Source organism: Vulpes lagopus, chromosome 20, assembly GCF_018345385.1.
Source record: "Vulpes lagopus strain Blue_001 chromosome 20, ASM1834538v1, whole genome shotgun sequence".
NCBI classification, from domain to species: Eukaryota; Metazoa; Chordata; class Mammalia; order Carnivora; family Canidae; genus Vulpes; species Vulpes lagopus.
In genome coordinates this window covers 5,165,991-5,193,154 of record NC_054843.1, presented here as the reverse complement: position 1 = coordinate 5,193,154, position 27,164 = coordinate 5,165,991, and the positions used below count along the sequence as shown (strand labels likewise).

At 45.4% G+C, this 27,164-nt stretch overlaps 1 protein-coding gene across 1 annotated transcript in view; it reads right to left on the bottom strand.

The window, feature by feature from the left end:
• DSCAM (DS cell adhesion molecule) overlaps positions 1-27,164 on the bottom strand; it is a 310,241-nt gene that overhangs the window by 71,844 nt on the left and 211,233 nt on the right. The window contains exons 15-18 of the mRNA XM_041734699.1: positions 26,781-27,021; positions 25,060-25,206; positions 18,032-18,187; positions 7,541-7,674 (exon numbers count right to left, since the gene is read on the bottom strand). Coding sequence (XP_041590633.1) covers positions 7,541-7,674; positions 18,032-18,187; positions 25,060-25,206; positions 26,781-27,021 — 678 coding nt within the window. The remainder of the gene's footprint in view (positions 1-7,540; positions 7,675-18,031; positions 18,188-25,059; positions 25,207-26,780; positions 27,022-27,164) is intronic.

Genomic DNA, 27,164 nt, shown 5'->3' with positions numbered 1-27,164 from the left:
AATTCTTACTTATAATACATTATGATCTGGTTTTCATTTTATTTCACTATTTTCACTGCTAAAAGAAGATAATGGGGCAGCCTCGGTGGCGGTTTAGCACCACCTTCGGCCCAGGGCGTGATCCTGGAGTCCCGGGATTGAGTCTCACGTCGGGCTCCCTGTATGGAGCCTGCTTCTCCCTCTGCCTGTGTCTCTGCCTCTCTCTCTCTCTCTGTGTCTCTCATGTATAAATGAGTAAAATCTTTAAAGAAAAATAAAAGAAGATAATGGATGGCGAAGATCACCCTGCAGGGATAGACTGGGATGGTCAGCGCCCTGAGTGGGAAGAGCATATTCAATCTACTTGTTTTATCCAAGCCAGTTTTGGTGGTTTCCTTTGTACTTTCCTGAGATGACTGTAACTGCTGTTGTATTTATGCCTGTTGGCTACTTTTAAAAAAGTCTTCCAAACAAAATATTTTGGCCTTCCAAATATAAAAATTATTATTTTGCAAGCACATTTAAGTTGATATCCAGAAAAGGCACAGAAAAAGCTAGTGTCTCCATATTACTGTTTAGAATCAGCACTGTCCAGTTAGCCAGACTGGCATCACAGGGTCGGTCCTTACTTTTCCCAACCTTTTTAATTTTTTTTAACAAAATTGCCTCTATTCACTACAATTTTGCCTCATTTCTTCTCTGCTTTCATCCATCTGCTGTGCAAATGGTCTATCTGTAAAAGTGCTTTATTAATCTGGCTGATTGCTATCACTTATTTGATGATGAACAAGTAATTCATTGTACATGTGCAAATGGAACAAGCCCATGCATTCTTAGCCAACTTTTGGCTGCTCCATAATTTCTAGCTTTGCCATCACAGTAAAGAGAGATCCACCATCAGGTCTTTTAGATGGAACTATGGGAGGATGATTTCCATGTGAGTGATTTAAAAGCACAGGCATTTTATCTAATTCCTTGTGAGATCAAAAGCATCCCCAAGTATATAAGACACTTTTCTGCCTCATGAACCAGAAATTTCATTATACAGTTTAACCTCTATTGGATGACTCACAGCCACTATCCATAAAATTTAATTTAGACAACATTTGCTGAACATCCACTATTTCAGCATAATACCAGGCTTTCTAAAGTCCAAACAGTGACTAACTGGGTGGCCAGCACTTAAGCTGACAAGCCACCATGGGGGCCCAACTATGTACTCATCTGACAATAATGCAAGAGGTTGTAGTTATGCCAAAGCAAGGCTTAAAACCAGTTCTGGGACCTTTGAGATGAGATGGGAGCCAACTTCCCAGGAAAGACTGCAGGATGTCAGGGTGAAAGCCCTGGGCTCTGAGCTCAGACAAGTGGGATGCAGCCCCTGCCTTTACCTTGCAAACTGCATGGTCCTTGTCAGACAGCACATGCTGCTCCATTTCAGTACCACTACTGTGAGGTCATAATAACCCCACCTGCATAATCAAGAGGATTAACTGATAAAAGCCAGTATTTTTAAAGTGGTGCATCATAGAAGCAATTTTGTGAGTTATGACAATCATTTACAAAATAAAATGGAAGAGAAAAAAACTAACAGAATGGGAAATATCAGAGTGCCTCATGTGGAACAAGTGTAAATGTTATGAAGCTTTTATTGTGTGGGTCCTGGATTATGATTGTAAGATATATTCCCTATTGTGAGTCATGAAAAAAAAGTTTGGAAACCATAGGCATAAAATGTTTAACAAATGGTGGCTAGAATTTGGCCAATGTTCAAAAATGGTGGAATAAACAATAGAGAATTTAAGTTGAACCTTTAGAATAAAGACTTTAAGTGGGAAGAGGATGAGAGGGAAAAGGCAAGGAGGACCCAGACACACGAGACGTGATATGGTTAAAGAGCTGGCTGGGTAGGGTAATAGAACAGGAGATAGGAGACTGGACAGGAGTTGGAGCTGGATGGTGGAAATCTGCTTAGGTCATCTTGAGGATTTTGAACTTTGTTTCAGGTTAAAAAGGGAGAAGTCATCCAAGAATTTGCCCAAGTGAGCGATATGGTCAGATCTAGAATGTGAAAGAATGATTATGACAGCAATGCAGACACTGGACTGGCCCTTAAGACTGGCAGTGGGAAGGCTTCTGACCTAGTTTGGTTCCCCAGCTGAAGACCTGAACCAATGCAGTGGTGGTGGGCGTGAAAAGAAGAGAGAGGGTTAAAAAGATATTGTGGAGACAGAATTCTCATGACACAATGTCACTTCACAGATGCTGTTTCCTCTGGTCATAAAACCCTCATGTCCAGTAAAACTTCTCCACCTATAAGGCAGGGCTGTGTGTACATCCCAAGAAATGGTCTCTGACCCTCTGTTTGAGTGACACCCCCTTGCCTGTGCTCCATGTCATTCTGTACTCTACATGCCCCGGCTCTGTCCCTCCCCCATCACAAGAACAATGACAATCTTTGGAATTTTCTTCCCTCCCTAGAACCAGGAACTTCTCAAAGAAAGGCAGACCCTCTATCCTTTATCACTGCAGTCCTGTGGTGGCCAGGAGAGCTCTTCCTCAAGCTGCTCTGGTTTTCCTGTCTACCAGGTATGTGTTGGAATTCTGCTTTCTGGTTCCCTTGTGGTTGGGGGAGGCCGGGTTATGGCTGTGTCACACCCTCTGGAGAGGCACAGAGGGTATTGTTAGATCATTAGCTTGGCTGGGAAACAGGGAGAGAAGAGGAACAGGAATGGATTTGGTTCTGGATACGCTAGATGCAGTGGAGTCTCCAGGGACATGGATGGAAGAAGTTGGAAATACGGGTCTGATTGGTCCTCTAAGATGGTTGGGGTTGGAGAAACACATTTGACCTTTGTAACCTCAGGTATACTTAAATTATAAAAACAGATTCAATGATTCATGGAGATAATAAAGAACAGGAAAAGAGGATGCAGGGAGAGTGTTGAGGAAGGCGTACATTTAAGGGTGGGTGTCGAGCTGGAGGAGACGACGGAAGAGAAAGACTGAAGAGAAGGGGGGTTGAGACAGAAAGAATATTAATGCAGATAGAGTATGACAGCATGCTCCGTGGCAGCAGAACCAGGGAGAGTGCTGCTTCCCTCGGAGGCCATGGCCTCGTACATCCAGGGGGTCCACGGTGGCTTCAGAGACAGGAGCCGAGGCCAGTGAGATGGACAGCATTATAAATATGGATGTTCAGGTTGACCGCACTTGATGATTCCATCACAGCACCATTGTTTGACTGAGACTGCTCAACACTTCTGGATTTCTGAAGCTGCTCTCCCTCGTCCTCAGGCCCATGATTTATTGAGTACAGGCCCCCGGGTCAGGTGGGTGGATATGGGGCAAACGTACACCTGCTACCTTGGCTTGGAAGTTACCCAGACCTGGCCAAGGTTACTTTCCTTGTTTCTCCGAAGACTTGCTTACTTCTAAATTGTGGGCTACACTGTGGGGAGTCTAGTTGCTGAAAGTCACCTTCCGGAGAAGAAGAGTACTGGAACATTCTCATTTGCTCATTCAGCACCATCGACCGAATACCTGTCACATGCAGGGACTGGATCACAGTATCATCTGAAACTGGGATGTTTGATGTGGGTCATAGCTCATCGATACAATCATTGTAGGCCTTCTGATTTTGCTCCTAATTGCTGAGAAGTCTGTGCTGTCTTAATTTCACATTTTTGAGTCCTGTCTCAATCAGCTTAGCGCTGGAAAGGGGACACACGTTCCTTCTCCATCCTCGTGCTTCGTTAACATATGGCATTTCCCACGGGGCTGGGCTGTGTTCACAAAGGGCGGAGCGCTGGAGAGGAGATCCAGCCTTGCTCCTTTCTCCCTGGGACCTTACAAGTGTGTGAATTGATTGTTCAAATCATCACATGTGAAAATTAATAGCCACGGCCCAAACGTTATACGGATGAGCTCCTGAATCAAATGATTTTTAAGATTTTGCTGTTAGAATCTCTGTCCGGGGAGGTTGATGTCTCAGGGCATCTGCTGCACCCTTACGGGGAGACTCGTGTTTCTCCAGCACCACCACACTTTAGATGAACTTGCAGTTTCTTGTCTGGCCCAACATGTGAAATTTCCAATCCTAATATCTTTGACTAAGCTAACTCAAGAGAACACAATGAAATCAGTACCTATTATTAGAAAATGGGCTTTACCCATTAGAGGGAAGAGCCTGGGGCTTATAACAGGTCCTTCCATGGGGGTCTAAGAGGAAATTTATATCAGCGAGGAAGTCAGCCAAGGGACTCCCATACAGAGCAACAAATTACAGAGTGTGTTGTGTCCTCATTTATCCTCCTATGTTCTACATCCAACTATGAAATCATTTCAAAGAAAAGAAAAAGTTAGATAGCGGAGCAGGAAAAATATACAGAGCTTGCACTGCCCTCTGGTGTTTATTCGGCCGCATAGGCAGAAATGTAAAAGCCTCACAAAAGGGGACAGTCTCCAGTCTTGTGACAGAAAATCGAGATAGAAACAAAGTTCCTCTTTCCAGTAATTTGTACTCCCTTACTAATTCCATGTGAAAAAAAATAATAGGTGGTATTTTCAAGTGTTTCCCTACAAAGGGAAATATATTAATTAGTCCTTTCTGGTTTTTACCTAAAACGGTATTATTTTATTTTAAAAAGTAGCCCTTGTATGGGAAATCTCTGTACCTCCCACTCCACTTTCTGTCACCCTAAAACTGCTTTTAAAATAAAGTCTATTAAAAAATCTCGGCCTCGTGGTCTTAAGTGATGTTTGGAGTAGATGAGCAGCAATGTGGCTCTAGAGATGGAACAAGCCTAATTCTGGTTCACTTCACTTATTGAGGACAGATCTGGGATTCTGGACCTTCCTTGCAAAACTCCCATGGTGCTGCCCTGAAGACCACTGGCACCTTGTAATGATCATATTTCTGGATCTATATGCATTTCAATATAGTCAAAGGCAGCACAGAGACACCCAGGTAGTGGCAGTCAGACAGTAAGTAGGTGAAAATTTTGGTTCTTAATTCCCATCTTTTCTGGTTAGTTTGATAATAGGATTGTCATTTTTGGAAGGGTCTTGTTGGGGAGGTACTAGGTGGTCAAACCTCATTGTCCTGTGCATGGAGACGCCATGGAAATCCCTGGGCAAATCTTCTCTTCTCCATCCTGCAGATGGTTTGATCACAAGTTCAGGATTGTAGCTCCCTCTGTTCTATTGTGTGTAATTCATGGGCTGGGAGGACGGGAACCATCCTGGCCTACAGCATCCTCAAGTGGGGCTGTCTTACTCAAGTATGGATCTGTTAGGACCAATTGCAAATAAATAATCCAGGCTGGTGTTTGTGGGGTTTTTTTGTTTTGTTTTTGTTTTAGCTTAGAGACAAAGAGCAGATTGAGGGGGAGCTGCTGGCGTTCTGGGTACCCTGCTAGTCTCTTCCTAGGTTGCTGCAGTCAGAACAGCAAATGTGAGTCCTCCAGCAGGTAGATGGATGAATGAGTGAGTAAAAACAAAGAAACATTTCAAATCCCAGTGGAACACAAGTATTTTTTACTTTAGAGGTGATTTTGTCTCTCTTTGGAGGACTGGCTATATGTTGGGGCTAACGAGAGGATCAGGGGCCACACAGGGGTCCTCCGTGAATCCCCTCTCTGAGTAGCAGAATCTGATTGTCTAGAGCATCATCCCGGCACCGTGTAGCATGTCTACACTTCGGCGGTAGGATTTGGCAGGTGAGACTTAACAGCATGGGTGACGGGCACTGAGGGCGGCACTTGACGGGATGAGCACTGGGTGTTATTCTGTATGTTGGCAAATTGAACACCAATGAAAAATAAATTTATTATTAAAAAAAAAAGACTTAATAGCATGTTTGAAACCAAAGAAGGAACCCACAAGAAAGTTCTGGAGCTTGACTCTGACCATTTACACGTAAATCTTCACTTCAGCTCCAGAGGGGCGGCTGTTGACATTCTCCAGCAGGGAGGCAGACCTCCGTGAGCTGAACACGTGCTGTCTCCTGTCTCTCCACCTGCCACCGTTAATCATGCTCACTGCCTGGGGCACTATAAGGCCTGGGGGTTCCCTACAGACTCTAGACTTTGGAAAATGTATCACTTTAGTTAGAGAATTAATTAATATAGTTGGAGAACATTCTTCAGCCTTAAAAAGGAAGGAAATCGGGCAGCCCAGGTGGCTCAGTGGTTTAGCGCTGCCTTCAGCCCAAGGTGTGATCCTGGAGTCCCAGGATCGAGTCCCACATCCGGCTCCCTGCGTGGAGCCTGCTTCTCCCTTTGCCTGTGTCTCTGCCTCTCTGTCTCTGTCTCTCATGAATAAATAAATAAAATCTAAAAAAAAAAAAAGGAAAGAAATCCTGACACCTGCCACAACATGATGACCCTTGAGGACATTATGCTCAGTGAAGTAAGCCACATGCAGAACAACAGAAGCTGTATGATTCCACTTATGAGAGGTCCCTAGAGCAAGTCAGATCCACAGAGGCAGAAGGAAGAATGGTGGTTGACAGTGCTGGAAGGATGGGGAATGGGAAGTTTCAGTTTGGGAAGATGAGAATGTTCTGGAGGTGGCCGGTGGGGATGGTTGCAGGACAGTGTGAATGTACTTAATGCCACTGACCTGGACACTTAGAAATGATTAAGATGGTAAATTTTATGTGAAGGTGTTTTACCACGATAAAAACCAACATTAGTCCATGTACTCATGTCACAGATACTTCCAGAATGACTATGCATGACTATGCATGTCTCGTTCTATGCCCAGCTGGGGCACAGACAGAGGGCTACGACACGGTGCCAACCTCAGAAAATGCCTTATATGTTCCTGTGAAGATATTGCGAATTTTGCTGTACCACTTTGGCTTTCTTTTCTCTCATATTTCCCTTCTGGATCTGCTTTTGTATCTGGTCTAAGGAACAGTGTAGCTCTATAATTATGACTTGGTAGTAACAATATTAATGAAAATAAATACAGCATTTGGAAGTATTAATTACCCTAACTTTTAATTTTGTCACAATGAACAAGGCGGACCTCGTAATTGTCAGGGTCACAGATCCTCAGTAGAGGTCCTCGTGTCCGGCCCCACAGGGGCTCGCCTCCTCTCCCTCAGTGGAGGATGGGGCCTGGCAGGAAGAAGGGGTGGGAAGTAGGAGCACAGGAGGGAGGGCGGAGGGGAGCGGGGAGGCAGGGAGGGCCTGGGGTGCACACAATGACGCGTCCAACAGCAAAATCAATAGGTGTTGTCCACTGACTATCAATTAAGGCACAATTAAGAGCTCGGGGTTTTGGTTTTGAGAAGGCTGCTGGCAGTTTTGTGGGAAGTCACCCCATAAACAATAATTCTAGACAATTGTGTACCTTACAATGATTCAGATGGGTACTTTCAAATGAGGTATAAATGAGGATGTAGCTTTGTGGCGGAGACAACGGGAGAAAAATAAAACCACTGGAAAGACCCAAGTAGGTGGGAAACAAAGGAACAAAACTGTCCCAAACGAGCACTCGCAGCTCATTTCTCGAAGGTGCTTGAAAGGCACTTGGTTATTTACCAACTTACTGTGGGGTAGGGGTGGGAGCAGAATACAGTGTACTTTCGGATGATGCCGTTCAGCTTGAGAGGGGGAAGCCAGGAGACGAAGACCATGGAGGCTGAGGCCGCAGCTGCCTTCACTCCTGCAGGAGGACCTGGAACTAGAAGAGCCGTGCATTTAGTCACAGAGACGGGGCTTCCTACCGGGCGTGTAGGCCCACGCTGAGCAACATAACTCAGCCCCTCTCCCCCATGCGCTGGGCCCGGCCACTGTCTTGGGTCCGTTCCTCAAGGATTGGGGCTGACTGGAGATAGGGCTCACCTGAGTCCCCTCCGAATCTGCATGTTGAAGCCCCAACCCCCAGAAGCTCAGATTGTGACCTTGTTTGGAGAAGGGGTCTCTGTAGAGATGACCGAGTTAAGCTGTGGTCACTTTTGACTGGCATCCTTATGAAACAAGGAGCAATGTGGACACAGAGAAGTGCTTAGAGAGAAGACAATGTGAGGACACGGGGAGCAGGTGGCTGTCTATAAGCCAAGAACAGAAGTCTGGAACAGACTCTCCCTCACAGCCCTCAGAGCGAACCAACTTGGCCCACACCTTGATTTTGGACGTCTGGCCTCCAAACCATGAGGCAATGCATTTCTGTTCTTGGAGCCCGCCCCCGTCTGTGGTACCCCGTTGCAGTAGCCCTAGGAACTGACAGAGTGACAGAGTCTGTCTTGGATGAGTGACCTGCGAACCCCACCAGCCCTGTCCTCAGGCATGTCCTCTAAGGGCCCAATTTTAGCAAGAATCCTGCTAAGTCAGTTCAGCCAGAGTCGCCTCAATAATTGGTCACCCTTCATACATAATCAATGTCTTCATTCTCTACCATACCCCACGTAATATCCCATCATCCTAGTGTGCCTTTAGCAAAAGTCCTGTTCGATTGATTGAGTCAGAGTGCCCCTCATCCCTGATGTCTCCTTTTCAAAATTTTCCACCCAAGGACCCCACTCCGTTCCCTCCACTCCTTGGCTATACATTCCCACTTTCATTTGTTGTATTTGAAGTGGAGCCCAGTCTCTCTCCCTTACCGCAACCCCCCACTGAGGTGGTCCCCACACATACACCTCACAGCAGGCCCCCTGAATAAAGTCTGCTTTGCTGCTCTTTAATGAGTGCCATGAATAACCGTTTCTGCCACAGAACTCATACATTCAGTTCAAGTCCCTGTCTTCCTGGGAGCCTTCCCTACCCATTTCTGTCCCTCGTGATTTCCTGCCTCTGAACAGTTGGAGAATTGAGCTTCTTGTGCTGCTCTAGTGTCTGGCTTTGAACAGGCTGGGGATGTACATCTCGCCTTGGAAGAATGAGAGCAAACTTCCACAGCCTTCAGGGACCACTCTTCCTTGCCTGCAACACTTTGTAATGTCACCCTTTTTGGCTGAGGGGAGGTAGAGAAACACTTTTTATGAGAATAGGTTTTTGTGTCAATGATTCACAGCTCGTGTGGACAAAAACACTCTTCTATATAAGCCAACTAGGAAGGCAGGAAATGCTAACAGCATTAGGCATAATTTGGGAGTGAGACTGCATGTACTCTCTCCCTGTCTTTCTGATTTCCAGGTTGAAGAGGGAGGATGCAGTGAGGTAGGAAGACTACACGGAGAAGGGAAAAGAGCATTAATGTTGCTACTCAATAAGCTTTGAGGATCTTGTTTTGTTTCTCTTTGCTCTGACTGTCCACATGGAGGATGGTTCCCACCTTGATAGAGGTCTTCAAATTCTAACCAACATTAAATCCCTTGTGAGCCCCCTGGAGGTATCTTTGAGTGTCTTCTGGTTCCAATAACAACAGAACCGCTCAGTAAATATTTTTGGAGTTGAATGTGTGTCTCACAATTGCCATCTGAACTCTTCTAGGTCAAAACGACAAAGCCAGCAGCCACGGTGCGAGCTAATGTGGGTTGGACATCATCAGCACTTGAAAATATGAAATCTTGGGATCAGTTTTTGGCAAGTCCCCCTGACAGCAGAGGGTCTAGAGAAGGGGGCACACGTAAGCGATGACACCTGAATTTCTAAGTCCTTAGGAACAAGGCACTGTTGTCCCAAGCATGGAGGGCATTTGTTTCCCATCGGTGAGGGTTTCAGTCAAGACATTCACTGACCTGCAACCTGGTTCAGACCCGTAAGGGTTCCTCCTGAACACCAAGGGTAGAGTGGAAATTTGCTTAACCTTTACATCCTAACGGATGCTCCACATTTGCCAACACTTTCCATTCTTTCTGTAAGGCAACCACCTGGCTGGTGTTCACCACGCCCAATACTCCCTCTGGACAGCTTCCTTCTAGAAGCCCAAGTGCTTGGGCAGCCACTACCCGAGTGGCTGCTTAGCAAAAGTCAGTCATGCTTGTTTCTACTTTGTTTGTGATAATTATACTTGTCATGGTAATACGATTTAATTCATTATGTAAACCATTCAACTATGAGTGCCAAAGAAAGCTGTTTCCATGACAGTTAATGGGACTTCTTTGGCAAAGCTTTCTCAAAGGTAAGTTAAAAAAAAAAAAAAAAGTTTGGCTAGGTTCAGGCCAAAACCATAGAGAAAAATGATACACATGGGGAAAAATCAAGACAAATAGATTTTAAAAAATCTAGCAAAGAGATTATCAGCAAATGGCAACAGGCTTTACCCCACTATCAGGAAACGAAAGCTGGAAATGGCAGAGGATCCATGATGGAAACAGTTCATGGAACCGATGACATAGAGATCTCTTCATCCAAGACTTAAGGAAACGAGACTATATTATTTACTTAAAGAATGAATAGAGAATCAATCTCTATTTGTAAATTTTAACTTAAAATGCAATATTTAAGGTACATCTGTTGGTCACTATAAACCTTAGTGACTCCTTGCTTTATTTGATTATTTCCATTAATTTGTCTTTTTTTTTAGATTAGATTTTTTTTTTATTCACGAGAGACATACAGAGAGAGGCAGAGACACAGGCAGAGGGAGAAGCAGGCTCCCTGCAGGAAGGGGAACATGATGCAGGACTCGATTCCAGGCCCCTGAGGTCATGACCTGAGCCGGAGGCAGACGCTCAACCACTGAGCCACCCAGGGGCCCCTCATTAACTTGACTTGATTATATCAGATCAAAGAGCTTTCACTGCTTTTACTGTGCAAATTCCCATCTGACTCCTCACACACTGATGTATGATCTATCTTGTGCAGTCTTTTCTTCTAAATTGGGATTTTATACAACAAAGGAGTAAGTACACAGAAATTTTGAGGAACAAAATTTTCTGGAAAAGTTTTCTCGATCACTGAGCTGTACCTTAAGATTAGAATTTAAATTGTAGTGGTTTGGATTATACCCCAGTGGTGGAAGGTGTGAGCCCTGCAGTCCCACTGAGGGCTTTTGTTTAGCTCTACCACTTAGTTCTCTGTCCTGGGCAAATTCATTACCTTCTCCAACAAATCTTAGTCTCCTCATCTATGAAGCTGGAACAATAATTGTACCTGTTTACGGCTTTGTTGCTAGGATTATGAGTGATAATTCATCTAAAGAATATATATGGAGTTTTGCATACAGCAGGCATCAAATAAATTCTAGCTATCATTTTTAAGGGCAATCTTCATTTTCTTACATTGCACATCACTCAGGGATCCTAGCCTTTCCTTTGTGACCCAGCGTTGAACTATAAACACCAAATGTTGAGAGTTGCAGAAAACAGATGGCATAGGATGGTCTGTCTAGAACATATTTTCTTAAAACATTCTTAGTCATCAGATTACATTTTGGTAATCTGATTCTGGTTTTTTTTTTTTATTGGAAATACAGGCAAGTTTAGGCTATTTTCATGAATTCCTACCAATGTTGAGTGAATTTCTGACTTCATATCTGATTGGTTGAAGTAAGGAACACAGCATAGAATCATCTCTTCTACGGTTCCAATTTGCCCACACCTCCTTACTGTATTGCAGAAGCTCTTAGAGATCACATATCCAATTGTCACTGAGATCTCCACTCAGATTCATGGGTGCCTTAGACCAACCATGTCCCAAACTGGGATCATCATCTTCCCTTCCAAACTCCCCCATCCTCCTGTACCCATTATAGGTAAAGGGACAGCTATGGCCTTGGTTGCAAAAGCCAAAACCTAGAATTCTCTCCCTGCAGCTACCACCCCACAGGGGATGTGTAAGGTTAGTGAGCCTTTTAGACTTCCACATAGACACAGTAGTTGGCCTCTCCCTCTAGCTTAGTGTTGTTCTATAACATCAGACCACTTTTTAGGTCTCTGGAAGTGGCATTCTTGTCCCACCCCAGGACCTTGACACAGGATGACCTACGGTCCTTAGGTTCCTTCTGTTTGAATCTTTTCCTACTCTCCTTCTTTTTGTTGGCAACTCTTACTCATCTATCAGGTTCTATTAAATATCACTGAGGGGGGCACTTGACGGGATGAGCACTGGGTATTATTCTGTATGTTGGCAAATTGAACACCAATAAAAAATAAATTTATTATTAAAAAAATATCAATTCTTGAGAAAATCTTCCCTGACCACTAGCCTAGATTAAGTCAGGGCTCCCATGTTCTCTTTTAAGGCCCTTCTCCTTCATGGCAGGATCCACTCAAATATCTGTCTTCTCCATCAGCCTACAAGCCTCACCAGGCCCATCCTGTTCTCTACTGTATCTCCAATGGCTGGAGCAGTATCTGGAACATACTAATCCTCAATGCAGACTTTCTAAGTGCATAGAAAAATGATTTTATCAGCTATTGTGTAGTAGGAAGAATACTAAGATGGTGCCCAAGATTCTCATCTTTTGGTATACATAGCTGTATAACTCCTTCCATTGAATACAGGTGGTAACTGTCACTATAGATGGATGGATTATTCCCATGATCAGGTTATGTTATGTGACAAAGGTAAAGAGATTTTGCAGATATAATTAATGTTCTAATTAGTTGAATTTAAGTTAACCAAGAGAGGGGCAGCCTGGGTGGCTTAGTGGTTTAGTGCTGCCTTCAGCTCAGGGTGTGATCCTGAAGACCCGGAATCGAGTCCCACGTCAGGCTCCCTGCATGGAGCCTGCTTCTCCCTTTGCCTGTGTCTCTGTCTCCCTCTCTGTGTCTCTCATTAATAAATAAATAAAATCTTAAAAAAAAAAAAAAAGTTACCAAGAGAGGAGTATTTTGGGTGGGCCTGACCTAAACAGAGGAACCATTTAACAAGGGGGTCTAGGAGGGTCAGAGAGGCAATAAGTCAGAGATTTGAAGCAGTAGAGATGCTCTCCCATTGGTCTTGAAGAAGCAAACCATCCTGCTGCTATAGAGAGTCTATATGGCAGGGAATGGCAGGTGGCCTCTGGGAACTGAGGAGATGGTCACCAGTCCTACACACACAAGGAACCCAACCCTGCTGACAACCAGAGAGCTTAGGAGAGGACTTGACCTCAAACGAGCCCACTGCCCCAGCCAACACCTTGATTTCAGCCTGTGAGACCCCCAGCAGAGGGCCCAACTGACCTAGACCTGGACCTCTAAACCATGGAGATGGTGAGAGAATAAATTTTTGTTAATTTAAGGTGCTAAGTTTGAGGTGATTCGTCATGTAGCATAGAAAATGAGTCCATACAGTTGAGGCCTCTAATGATATATCGTGGTTTTTTTTTTGTTTTTGTTTTTGTTTTTTGCAATCTAATGATATATCTCAATGCAAAACATCAAAGTCAGTGCTTTGAAAAAATACTGCTTTGGTTTAAACTATAAGCCTGACCAGGCACACACACAGATACTTCATCCAACTTCACTATTGTCATGATCATTTCTCTGGTCTTCGGTGATGAGGTATAGGCAGGGGTGTGCATGTGTGTGCATGCGTGTGCATGCGAGCCTGTGCCTATGTAATCCGCCATGGTAGCCAGACCTACTTGAGCCTAATGCTGCCCCGAGGCCCCCCTAAGACATGTGCAGACCGCATGGTGTTAGAAGGAACCGTCCACAACTGTCATCACGTTCATACAAAGCACACGTCTTCCCCATTTCCACAAGATGCTGATACATCTGGCCTTTGCTCTTACAAGAGAGGTATTTTTTAGACATTCTTTAAAGTAGACAATTCACTATGGCATCATGCGGTGAACCAACAGACAAGCACAAGGGGATGTGGAGTGGCTCCTCTTGAAGTCCAGTGGGCAGTGTGGAGCCCCCCACGAGGCACCTCTGGGGCCCTGCCTGAGAATCACTGCAGGGGAGGGAGCCCTGACATCCTCATGGTGGGAGGCCTTCTGGGATACTCTGGTCTTTGTGCCGTTGGTGTACCTGCTACCACACAGAGCCCAGCACCACCATGTGCTCAGTACCTGTTGGGCTGAGGAGGCTGAGGAGGCTAACAACCACTTTTGGTGTTTAGGCAAATAGACATGCACACAGAGTCCATTGCTTTTACAGCACGCTGAGGTGTGGTCACACAACCATCTGAGAACAGATGATCCGTGCCTTCAAGAGAATGTATGGCTCGAGATTTGGAGGGTCTGAGGGTTCAGAGACAGCCCGATGTCTGTATGTCTTGCCAACATACAGAATAACACCCAATGCTTATCCCGTCACTGTTCCCTTGCTCTTAGCTCTGCTTTCAGACGCACACTCCCTTCCGCGCAAAGACAGTGCTAATCACGGGGCAGGTGGAGCAAAGTTCATACCCTGCACCTCCTCCTGGCCTTCTTCCCATATAAAATGATTTACAGAGTTATGTGCCTTAGTAATGCACTCAGCAAATATTTGAACTTAAACACAACCATCTCTATTTATACATATACAATGTTGACTTTTGCAGAAAAGGGCCAGGGCTGTAACTACGCTACCCCTGCAGAATATAAATAACAATCGGAAAATTAATAGATTGTGTTTTGTTTGTGTTCTCTTTCCCCCACGGCCTTGCTCGGGTTACAGTCTCAGCAAATAAAATGGCATTAGGATCTCACAAACCTTTTCTAATTCAGAATTAGTTGTCTTGTGTTCAAGAACAGAAAGCCAGATCAGCAAATAATCTTTTGCGTTCTTGCAGAGTAACAAAGGTACATGTTCTGATCGATGGAGCAGTCCTGGGAAGAGAATCTGAAGCCGGAGCAATTCTTGAGGACCCCAAGAATATGTCCACGGACCTGGGATGATGTCTGCGGGCCCGAGATTGTGTTGTTTATGGACCCAAGACTATGTCTATGGATTTAAGAATCTTTCTCCTGGCCCAAGATTCTTTACGGAGGCTGAGAAACTGCTGAAAGGCATAGAAAACTTGTTCTCTGAGCAAACATTTCAATTGCAGATTATCCCTGGCAGAAGTAAACTTCTACAAAATGTCTTAACTTTTGATTTGATGTATTTGTTGTATTTATTTCTAGTTACTATTTTATTCTATTGTTGTGTGTTTTATTAGCAGCTGATACATTTTCCCTTCTTAAAATGACCAGTGACCTAACAACACTACTTAAACTCTAGGCCTCCTGACACTGGGGGTTTTAGGATCTTGTTTAAGAAATGTACTGGGCGGGGCATTGGGTGGCTCAGTGGGTTAAGTGTCTGCCTTCAGCTCAGGTCAGGATCTCAGGGTCCTGGAAATGAGCCCCTGTCCGGCATCCTGCTCAGGGGAGTGTCTCCTTCTCTCTCTGCCCAGTCTCTACTCATGCTTTTTCTCTCTTTCTCTCTCAAATATAAAATCTTAAAAAAAAAAAAAAGAAATATATTGGGCATAGAGGACCAGATTGAATGCTTCGTGTCAATGCATTAATTAATATTTCTTTCCCCATGAGAATATCAATAAACTCTGAAACTTCAATCTGTGCCTAGACTAGTGCTTTCCTGAGGAAGAATTTAGTGAATGTTGGCAATTAGTATTTTATTTGAATTTCATCCACAACCTTACATCATTTAATTGAATCTGGCAAGTTAATCCAAACTTGCAAACCGTAAGATTTTGCAGCAGAAGTTCAAACAGGATCTATATTCTCAATTTGAGTAAGCACTCCTTCTATGGTAATTAGCCTTGCCCCTTCTTCCAATTAGACACAAACTTGCATTCAGTTCTCTAAACTGTTCAAATGCCTATTTGTATTTGGTATTGAGTTTAGAAAGGTGGCTAGCACAATTCTTCACTGTCTCATATTAGCGAATTTTTCATGTGGATCTGGGAGATAAGCTCATTATTATACCAGTTTTTCTCTACTTCCCCCTAATCTCCACTCTGCTTCTTTTTGAAAATGCTGATGATTTATCCCAAGTAAATACTGACATTCGGTTCTGCACTGCTCTTTGTGATGCACACCAGCATCAGTGGGATTCTCCACCTCCTTCCCAGGGGAACTGTTAAGACCTAAGGCGGGGTCATTCACCGTCAGTGGCATCTCCATATACCATCAGCATTGGATAGGAAAGCAGAGAATAATTGATTGACAAATTAGACTTTAGGCCTCAGGGTCAAGGTTTGAGGGAGAACCCCAGGATTTCTAAAAGTGGAGGATTAATTAAAAATTGATCCCAAATCACCAGTCAATAAGCTGTGGAGAGCCTTCCCTTCTTAATGGATTTCTGTACATTCATCTGAAAACTGCAGGTGTCAAAATTTATGTTGCTGATCAATTTGCTCTTTAAATAATAATTCCAGTGACATTTGTGTTATTGCTTAGCAATGCAAAAGAATGTGCCACCCCCACTCTGAAGGAGTGGAGATCAAATAATCAAATATCTAGTGTCAGGAACCAACCCACTATGTGTCAAGTTAGGTGTTTGCACACATCACTTGACTTTTTATATCTTAACTCTGTGCAGTCTGATTATGATGGCACTTTTGTACGTGAGTTCAGTTCAGAGGTTAGGTAAGGTGCCCAAAGTACCCTGGGCAGCAAGTAACAGAGCCAGCATCTCGACATGGCTCGTTGTCTATGGCATTTTTAGAAACTAAATTATGACCACCTTCACTTAGGACATAGATTTGTAGGTCTCTCCATACTTTTTAGTGGTATTTCATTTTGCCTTTAGATTTCCCTAAATAGCCTAATTTCTTTGATCAGAATGGGCTGATACCTGCACATTCCTGGGAAGGATTAATTATCTGTGTGTTCTGGAAAAGCTAAAGCCAATGAGGATGAATTTGTGTGCACCCCCAATGAAGCAAGAAGGGCTCCAGAGACAAGGAGAATAATGTGCGAGAGTAGATGGAAGAGACCGGTTGGGGGAGGAGAGAGGGCTGGGTCTGCAGAGGTGAGGGCAGAGAGTAAGATGGGACACAGTATGCTGTGGGTGTCAGAGAAGCTTTGTCAGGGGTCAGATCTCTGAGCCTGGGTCCCCAGCTTTGCTTTCACAGGATGGATATGGGTGGAAACATAGTGTGTTTGGTACTCTGTGTAGTGAAGGAGGTTGCATAAGCGATGGGAGGTCATAAGAATGGGTCGCACTTCCCCCCACTGTGCTCTGCCCAGCTTCCTGGGAGCAGAATCCTAGAAAGAAGACAGAAGGTGTGGAGCCAAAATCTGCACAGAATTTAGGGGCACTGTTATCTCATCTCAACCCAATTTTGTATAATTCTGTGCTCTGATTTGGAGAGTCCCACATGGGTATCATTTAATACCAGTTGTTTAAGGTGGAGATGGCTTTTCTCACTTTGCTATATTTATCAGAACTTAAACTACTTTTTAAACAGATTCAGGGAGGCAGTTAGGGGCATGGGGTGACTGGGTGATGGGCATTGAGGAGCACTGGGTGTGATACTATATGTTGGCAAATTGAACTTCAATAAAAATATATATATATAAAAAGTAAAAAAAAAATTAACAGACTCAGATATGGCACCTCAGAGTTTTTCTTAGAATAATACAACACCCCCCCCCCCAACACTTGCCATATAGTTTTTGCAGGTTTGGGAAATAGTCATACAACCAAGTCTAAATGACATGGCACAGCAAAAATTAATGGTCTGAACCAAAGTGAGCTGCAATTTAAAATGTTACTAAGTTGTTATGAATTCCTCTAAGAAATTTTAAAAAATCAACATGAAGCCCTCAAACTAAGGTGATTCTAAAGCTGGTGTAGAATAACACGACTTAGACCTTTAGGTAATTTTACAGTGGAGGATGGAACTACTCTGAGCCTGTATACTGACAGCTGGAGTCACTGGGATTATTCTGATGGTAGGACGTGTGTTACACCTCTGCCATAAAAGGCATTTTCATTTAAATAATACTCTGCCAAAAAAATTTTAAAAAGATGAAAAATTCTGGGAGGGAGGATGGATGATGGATACATCGAGCAAAAGCGACATGGGGTGGATGGTCTCAGTTGTGCTGGAATATTTTGGGAGGGCAGCAGATGGTTTGCCCGGAGCGAAGTCAAGGTCAGGCCGATGAAGGGACATGAGGCCCTAGGACCCGGCCCTCCCAACAATAGCTTCTGCCCCAGGTGCTGTCGCTCGGTGGGGCCCTGCATGTCCCTGGGCATCCGCCCCACACTTGCCCCGTCCCTCACCATCCTCCTTGGTCCGAGTGAAGATCTGCTCACTCCTGACGCCGTCCCCGGCGCGGGTGAAGGCCAGCACCTGGATGCTGTAGTTGGTGTACTTCTCCAGCCCGTCCAGCTCGAGAGAAGGCTGCGTCGTGGTGACATTTTTAATCTCGCCCAGTTCTGGAGGGAGGACAAGAGAACACGATCTGGTGACTGGCTGTGAGCACCCTGTGCCTGCTGTCCATCCCTGAGGCTCGCCCTCCAGCCTCCACACCCTGAAGTCCCTCGAAGGGACTCATTCACAATGAATGGCCACAGGACACCGGGCAGAAGGTTGGTCTGAAAAGCAGAGCAATTCACTCCAAGTTAGGTGTGAAAACCCAACACCAACTACTGGGACCCAAGTCCCCCAGCCGCCAATCCAGCATGCACCCCCTCCCCCCCATACACACCGCTGCTGGACCCAGGGAGCTTGGGACTGCAGGGCTCACTCTGCGGTGCATTTCTTTCTTTATTTTTTTAAAAAGGTTTTATTTATTTATTCATGAGAGACACACAGAGAGAGGCAGAGACACAGGCAGAGGGAGAAGCAGGGTCCCTGTGGGGAGCCCAATGCAGGACTTGATCCCATGACCCCAGGGTCACGCTCTGAGCCAAAGGCAGATGCTCCACCACTGAGCCAGCCAGGCATCCCTGCAGGTGTATCTCTAACTGCTCATCAAGAAATGACTGGAAGGAGCCAAGATGCCCATCAGCAGATGAATGGATAAAGAGGATGTGGTCTATATATGAAATACTACTCAGCCATCAGAAAGGATGAATACCTACCGTTTACACCAATGTGGATGGGACTGGAGGGTATTATGCTGAGTGAAATAAGTCAATCGGAGAAAGACAATTATCATATGGTTTCACTCATATGGGGACTATAAGAAATAGTGAAAGGGGTTATAAGGGAAAGGAGGGGAACTGAGTGGGGAAAATTAGACGGAGACGAAACATGAGAGACGCCTAACTCTAGGAAACAAACAAAGGGTTGCAGAAGGGGAGGTGTGGGGGGGAATGAGGTGACTCGGTGACCGGCACTGAGGGGGGCACTTGATGGGATGAGCACTGGGTGTTATAACCAACTGGTGAATAACTGAAGACTACATCTGAAACTAATGATGTAGTATTTGTTGGCTAATTGAATTTAAATAAAAAAAAATGAAACTTCTGCAAGTGGAGTTTTGTTTTTCTGTTAAAAATAACAAACCCTAATGTCCGTGTATTTCTAAAGTACCTAGGCTCTTGGGTATCTGAACTGAGATGAGGTGGCTCAGCAAACTGCTCCTCTTACCTGGAGTGAACCCCCCCTCCCCCCAGCATCCTTGCTGAAGTGACATGCTGATGTGTCAGAAACTTGGCATTAGCTAAAAATGCTTCAATTTCTGGAGTGGGATCAGCTAATAATATTCAAAGACGGAATGTTATGCTCTCCCATCTTAGGCATATGAGACAGGGCAATTTGAGAAAACTTACAGTGAGGTGTTAAATGCCTCCATGGGTGTTCTGGATTTTGAAATGAGCCACCTACAGAGCAGCTGGAGCAGGAGAGAGAGGCGTGAGGACTGCTCACCCCCCGGGCACAACTATCCGCAGAGTGTTGACACTGCCTGCAAGCCTGTGTGCCCAGTTACTAAGGGGACTGACAGGGAGCAGGTCCAGGAGGGATTCCTCATTGGGTGGCTGGCTATGGTGAAGGCCACCTGTGCATACAGTTAGCGAGAGGTAGGGCTGTCTGTCGGCTTCTCTCCCTCTTGCCTTGGTACAGACAGCCACTTGCATGCTCACTTAAGGGTCAGCATCGTTCCGGGCTCAAATGCTAACTTATTTAATCAGCACACCAAGCCTACAGGCTTCAGGCAAGGAAGGTGGTCCCCAGAAGGTGCCTTTGGCCTGGGGTCAAAGGGTGAAGACTTTTGGGGGCCACAATTTGGAAGCCTCAAGAGATGGCTTTCGAAAGTAAAAACACATTTGCTCATGTGTGGGGTCGCTGCACGTTTAGAAGGTGGACAGTCGTCAGGCCTGATGGGTTAGGAAGTCTCCCCTCTGAAGTGGGGGGATCCACCACTGACCACCAGGGCTCTTTGCACTATATTTTCTGCTTATGATGTTCATTTTCCTGAATAGATCTAATATGGATCAAGTGGATTAGGATAAAAAACTCAAGTGAAAATAGAAGAAATTTAAGTACAGATCTCAGCAAGATCTTCTCATATTTATGAATTTCTACATTGGGTCAAAGATCACACACACACACACACACACACACACACACACCAGGGAAAACAGGGTTCCACAGGGCTGCGTGCCAGCAGCTAGTTATGATGCTTTGTCTAAATCATTTGACCTCTGGGGACTCTGGGTTTTTGCTTTTGTTTTTAAGTATTTATCTTTAAGAAGGGCCCAGGGATCTCTCCCTCCAGGAGAAAGTAGGCGCCAGTCCTTTGCTGCAGGAGGAAATGGTGCTGATTCATCAGGGAAGTTCTTGGATAAGACACAGTGATGAGGAAGAGGGTGGCTACAAGGGACAAAGGGAAGTGGACCATCCCCTCTGTTTAAAGAAAACAACAATCAACGCAGAAGAATTCCATCTACTCATGAAGCCCGACACGGATCAGAATGAACACCTGGATGTTTACTCATCTTGGGGTTCATATTGCTTTGATGAGCTGATTTATTCATGAACCAGGAATACGACTGGAGCCAGAACCCCCACTCAAGATTACCCCCCAGAGCTTCCTGACGGTCCAGGCAGCTCTTGTGCACTCTGCTCTCACTGATGGAGGGACATTTTCCTGGCTGGCAGATACTTGATGCTTAGCAGATATGGAGAAAATAGAAAAGAAAATAGAAAAATTATGACAAAAAGCCCAATCAAAACATCATGCTCCATTTGCCATTCTTTAGATCTTTTTTTATTAATCCTGCTTTTTAATTATTTTTTATTAATCCTGCTTAATTATTTATTATTATTATTTTTTATTAATCCTGCTTAAGCAGGATTTCTATCATCTACCTTTTACAGCTTCCATGGGGTTATTAAAAAAAAAAAACAGGAACTAAAGAATGATGTTCAGTTGAAACCATGAATAAAATAATGTGAAATGAATATATAAAGTAAATTTAGACATATTACTTCTACTACAAAATTTTTTGACTTTCTGTTTTGAAACAAATTATTTTACGTATTCATACCTTCCCTCATTCTCAAAGGGTCTCAAGGCAAAAAAGAGGGGTGCAAATGACATTTCTAAAGTACTGCCAACTGGCCCACCACCAAAGCAAACATCCAGTTAGCACTAAATGCTGACTCGCTTCAGAGGCACCGCGTCATCTTGGGGAAACACAGAAGAAATGACGAATAGTTCAGATTCAGATGGAGATGTGCCTTCAAAGTAGACAATAGTCTAGCAATCACGGATGAATGGCTTTGTCAGGCCTTGAAAAGTATTGACCTTTCAGATTATGATAAAATGCTCAGAAATTTCATCAAGATATAGTATGGTTAGCCTGCCCTATTAGCCACTTTTATAGACCCCATTAATAATGACAAAACGCTCTGCTATATACATATTTGAGGCAATTGCTAATCATAGTGGTAGTAACAATCTGTGTCTCTCAGGCTGTGAGCGTGTGCCTGTGAAAGTGAGTGGATGTGCGTGTAGGGTTGTGTGTGACTCTGTGAGTGTGTGTGCCTATGAGTGTGCATGAGCAGATGTAGGTGTGAGTCTGAGCATGTGTGTCTGTGAGAGTGACTATGCATGTGTGAGGGTTGTATGTGAATCTGGATGTGTGTGCCTATGAGTGTGTACCTATGAGCATGAGAGGATGCAGGTGTGAGGATTGTGTATAAGTCTGTGAGCCTGAGGGGATGTATGTGTAAAGGCTGTGTGTTAAGTGTGAGCATGAGGGGATGCATGTGCGAGGGTTGTATATAAGTCTGTGAGCAATGTCCACAATAGCCAAACTGTGGAAGGAGCCTCGGTGTCCATCGAAAGATGAATGGATAAAGAAGATGTGGTCTATGTATACGATGGAATATTCCTCAGCCATTAGAAATGACAAATACCCACCATTTGCTTCAACGTGGATGGAACTGGAGGGTATTATGCTGAGTGAAATAAGTCAATCGGAGAAGGAGAAACAGTGTATGTTCTCATTCATTTGGGGAATATAAATAATAGTGAAAGGGAATAAAGGGGAAGGGAGAAGAAATGGGTAGGAAATATCAGAAAGGGAGACAGAACATGGAAGACTCCTAACTCTGGGAAACGAACTAGGGGTGGTGGAAGGGGAGGAGGGCGGGGGGTGGGGGGGAATGGGTGACGGGCACTGAGGGGGGCACTTGACGGGATGAGCACTGGGTGTTATTCTGTATGTTGGCAAATTGAACACCAATAAAAAATAAATTTATTATTAAAAAAATGTCTGTGGGCATGAGGGGATGTATGTGTGAAGGTTGTGTGTAAGTGTGAGCATGAGGGGATGCATGTGTGATGGTTGTGTGTGGGTCTGTGAGCATGAGGGGATGCATGTGTGATGGTTGTGTGTAAGTCTGTGAGCCTGAGGGGATGTATGTGCAAAGGTTGTGTGTAAGTGTGAGCATGAGGAGATGCATGTGTGAACGTTCTGTGTGGGTCTGTAAGCGTAAGGGGATGCATGTGTGAGGGTTGCGTGTGGGTCTGTGAGCGTGAGGGGATTATGTGTGAGGGTTGTGTGTGAGTCTGTGTGTGTGTGTCCTTGAATGCGTGTCTGAATGTGTGTGTGTGTCAGTGTGAGAGTGTGTGTGTGGTGTTTTCTCGGGATCAGTGGGTCCAGTCCTTTACACAGTCACATGTTTTCCTTCGGTGGGAACCTCGGAGTGGCAGCCTGTGGAGTCTCCGTGGAAGCTTCCAGTAATCCCATGGAATTACCTGCTAATTCATACCTGTCACTTTTTATAAGGAGCAGGTGAGGCGAGAGCGTTCATAGCAGGCTTATGTCTCCACGGGTTTCTTTCTCACCGTTTGGAGACTACGTGTAGGACTCCTGCACCAGGCATTGAGCACCTCACTCGGATCTTCCTACAGTGAGCAGAAGGATCTTTAGGAACTGTGTGCATTTCTGAGCAGCCTTATGTGAAGACTTCCGTGTTTTTGAATATTCAAGTTTTTAAAGCTTTGGAAGCATCAAGTCCGAAGAACTGCATGAACCACGTTACCCTCCGTACAGCTCAGGTGTTAGCAGGCAGCATTAGCAAGTATGAGTGACGTGTGAAGGTACGGATGACCCAGATGAGGAGCCGCCACTGGATTCGGGAAATATTTCCAGCAAGAACAACAGAACAATTTCAGTGTCACGTTGCCTCTAGGTGAGTGAGCTAAGTAAGGTGTTTGGTTTCAAGACCTCATGCAAGACGAGGAGGAGAAACCAGAATAAAAGACACACGGTGATATAGCCTGGTATCGGGTTAATAAGAAGGACACTTTTACCAATTTTCATTGCTGTAGTCTTTACGTCTATGGGGTGTGTACAGGCTTTTTGGGGGCACAAGAGGGTGGAGCTGCCAAAGAATCGTCTATGTAGGTCTGTCCCTCTCTGGGGCTGGCTGTGCGTTATTGGGCTTGCGGCTCTACATTTACGTGATTGTCCCTCGCTCACTGGTCTCAAACACCCAAGAGGGCAGACGCTGCATCCTCTGTGTCCTGCATGAGCCCAGCACAGGGTAGGTGCTCAGTTAACGTGTCTGCCTCGGGTCAAGCCAGTGAATCTTTACAGAACAGCTCTACTTGCTGGGTGCTGGGTGAGGTGCTACACTCAGCATCAAGAGGAACCAGGTCTGGTCCTCAGCCTGGAGAAGCAGGTGGAAGCCTCCAAAAACTGCTCTTTGTTTAGCAGATGAAGCTTATTTAGCTAAGTGTCTTTCTTCCTTTGTTCTGGCCATTATTAGAGCCCTATGTGTTCTGTTTACCTGGGTGGGGACAGCCACCTGCTTGGAGAGCAGACTCAAGTGGCCCGAACAGGGGTGGGACATACCCGGGCCTCTGGCTGTGTTTGCCCAAACTCAGAAGTGAGCATGCACCAGGAGGCCACATGCAGTCAGAGGGGTTGAAAGAAGGCCCAGGCGGGAGATGAGGCATGGCCCCTGGAGCAGGGGTGCAGGAGGTACCCGGGGACAGGAAAGGGGGTGTGGGCTACGCACGTGTTGGGATGCAGGCAGCGACCCAACCTTCAGAGCTTCCCTGTGCAGGCCGCAGTGTGGGGATGTGCCTATCCTGCTCACAGAGGGGGGCTCAGTCTGGTTCAGGAGCACCCACCACCTGAAAGGCATCACCACCCTCAGATATACTCTCCCTGAGAAACTTCTGGCCCCAATCTCTCCACAAACTGAGAGGGTGACACTCTCACTCATTCTTGCCCAAACAGACAGAAGATTTTGTCCTATAACTTGAAACAAACAAACAGAGAAGCAAGAAGGAGGAAGGAAGAGAAACAGAAAGAGGGGACGGAGGAGAACAAGACAGAAGGAGACAAAACAGAGGGTCTGGGATTGAGTGGCTCCTCTCGAGGAATAATAATACTGCTGGCGAGGTGCTCCTGAATCCTCTCATGGGTCAACTCCAGGGACTGAGCAAGTTTCCCTGCTGAGTTTTATCAGGAAATCAGAAGAGGTCAACCTTTTTAGGATACACATCACATAGAACTTTCTAGATCTTGGTGTGGCCTGCAGAGGCTCTGCATAGATACTCCTCTAGGAAAGCACATCTATGCCTACATATCTCAAATGCCACCCCTCTCCGATGCCTCAAATTGCTTTTTTGAGGATACATGATGCTTCAAGCAGCTGAATACACCTGTGAGAACATAACATGACAGGTAAGAAGAGAGCGACGTGGGGAGAGTGGGCAATTGCGCATTGATAAAGATGTGCCCTCCACACCCTGAAACCCACATTAGGAGCGGGGCTCTGCTAATCCCACCAGGCATCCTTTGGGGCAAACTCACATGCCTTGTTTTCATCCTCTTACCTCCATCCATCAGGTTGGCCCAGTAAATGACTCTGAACCCCTGGAGAATTCCATTCAAGGCTTCCTTGGAAAGCGTGGACCAGGATATGGATATGCTCTCTGGCGACGTTGCTATGGCTTGGACATTTTCAGGGGGGTAACTCGGCACTGAAATTAAATAATTAGAGTCTGTAATAACTGCGGGTGGTGTAAGTGGCAAAGCGATACCGAATAGGCAATATTAGTTTAACACGTCGATACGCAAGCAAAAGAAAAAAGTCATACTCAATCCACAAAATTAGGGGGAAAAGGTGAGTTCCGCTTCCCTATACAAATAGTATGATAACCCTATAAGGTAACATGAGTTTGCGCATCTGTCCTAGTCTCTCTTTCCAGTTTAACTGGCTCACGTTGAAGAAGGCTGCCCTGGGACTGAGCGGAGAACACTTCTGATTTCAGGGCAGGCGTAAAAGGCCTTTACCACTCTTGTGACTGTTGGAAGTTACATTTGCTTTATACGGGACTATGCCCTCTGTATTTCGTGCTATCCGGCACATAAATCGGAAGCCTGGCTATTGAAAGGTGTTGAAAAGCAGACACGAAGTCGTAGCTTACTCACCACCCCCACCCCGGTCAGCCCCTCTTGCAAAACTGTCACCCTCTGCGGGAGGGAAGAGAGCGAGTGGGCACAATGGGGGCTGCTTGTTTTTCACATCGAGTTTATGCAGATCTTGAATGCTGGGGCTCGGAGAAGGGACCAAATAACAGCAGAACCACACACACCAATGAAGAATGAGCACTGAGGTGAAAACCAAGGCAGATGTGATCATGATGGCAGAGATCATGATGCTGGATAGAAAACCCAGTCTTCAGGTTTCTGGTTTTCTAAGGCTTCTCTCTCTATAAAAATGGTCACAGATTATGGAGGCAAGTCACCCTGGGCCCCCTCAAACCTATGATCACCTGGCTAACTGCACACGAGGTCATTGTGGTGCAAACTGGCTGCCTTAAAATCTACACGCAGTGCTGCAATGAAGCAGGTATCTTATCTCTGCCCGTAAAGTGGGGTCTCTGGGCACAGGGTTCTCCTTTGCTTTTCAAGCACAGGATCCTGCAAGTCACGGGAGAAGGTGAATTAATTCCACGTGGTCACTAGGCGGCGCTCGGTCACTGTGAGATTTGCTCCAGGAAACCTGCTCATTCCTTGCTCTTGTCCAGAGTGCTTGAAAATAGAAAGCATTGGAAAGGAAGGAAGGATGGAAGGAAGGAAAAAAGGAAAAAAAGGAAGGAAGGAAGGAAGGAAAGAAGGAAGGAAGGAAGGAAGGAAGGAAGGAAGGAAGGAAGGAAGGAAGGAAGGAAAGGAATGAAAGGTTGGTTCTCCTCCTTAACATGATTTGGAGAAATTCTTAGAAAATCGGATTTCCACATTCTGGTCAGGCTTCTGCAGTCCTAGGGAGAGACTTGGATGCACTTGGAGAAAAGCCCAAATCTCGTGCTTGGAATAAATGAGATGCTGCAGAGGGAACGGATTTGGGCTTTGCAATCAAGCTCTGTCAAAGGCGAGGCCCAATCTGTGCAGCCGGCGAGGGAATTAAGACACACTTTCCTGGAACCCCCATCCCCCAGGCCTGGCACTTTTGTCACTGCGCAGCCAGCACGAGCCAGGCTGTGGGGGGTCAGAGGGACAATCAGAGCAAACCTCTGAGGAAGGAGAGGAGCGAGCGGCGGCCACCAGAACCTACCATCCTCGAGGGTGGTGGTGATGATTTCCTGAGAAGAAGGTCCCGTCCCGGCCCGGTTGCAGGCCTGCACCACCAGGCCGTACTGGGTGAACTTATTGAGGTTGTCGAGGGTGTAGATCTCACTGTCCCCAGTGGTGTCAATACTGATAATGTTGAATTGGAAGTTGCCCCCAGTGCTGTACTCGCGGTAACCTATTTGGTAGCCACGGATAATCCCATTTTGCAAATGTTTCTTGGGAGCCTAAGGAGGAAAAGAAAAGCAGACAGTAAGGAATTCTCGAGCAACACCAGGACGGGAGGCAGCACCCACTGCCTCTCAGGGAAGCAGAATGAAGTGAGATGGTCATGGAAATAGTGGCAGGAGGTGTCCTAGTGGGCCTAGAG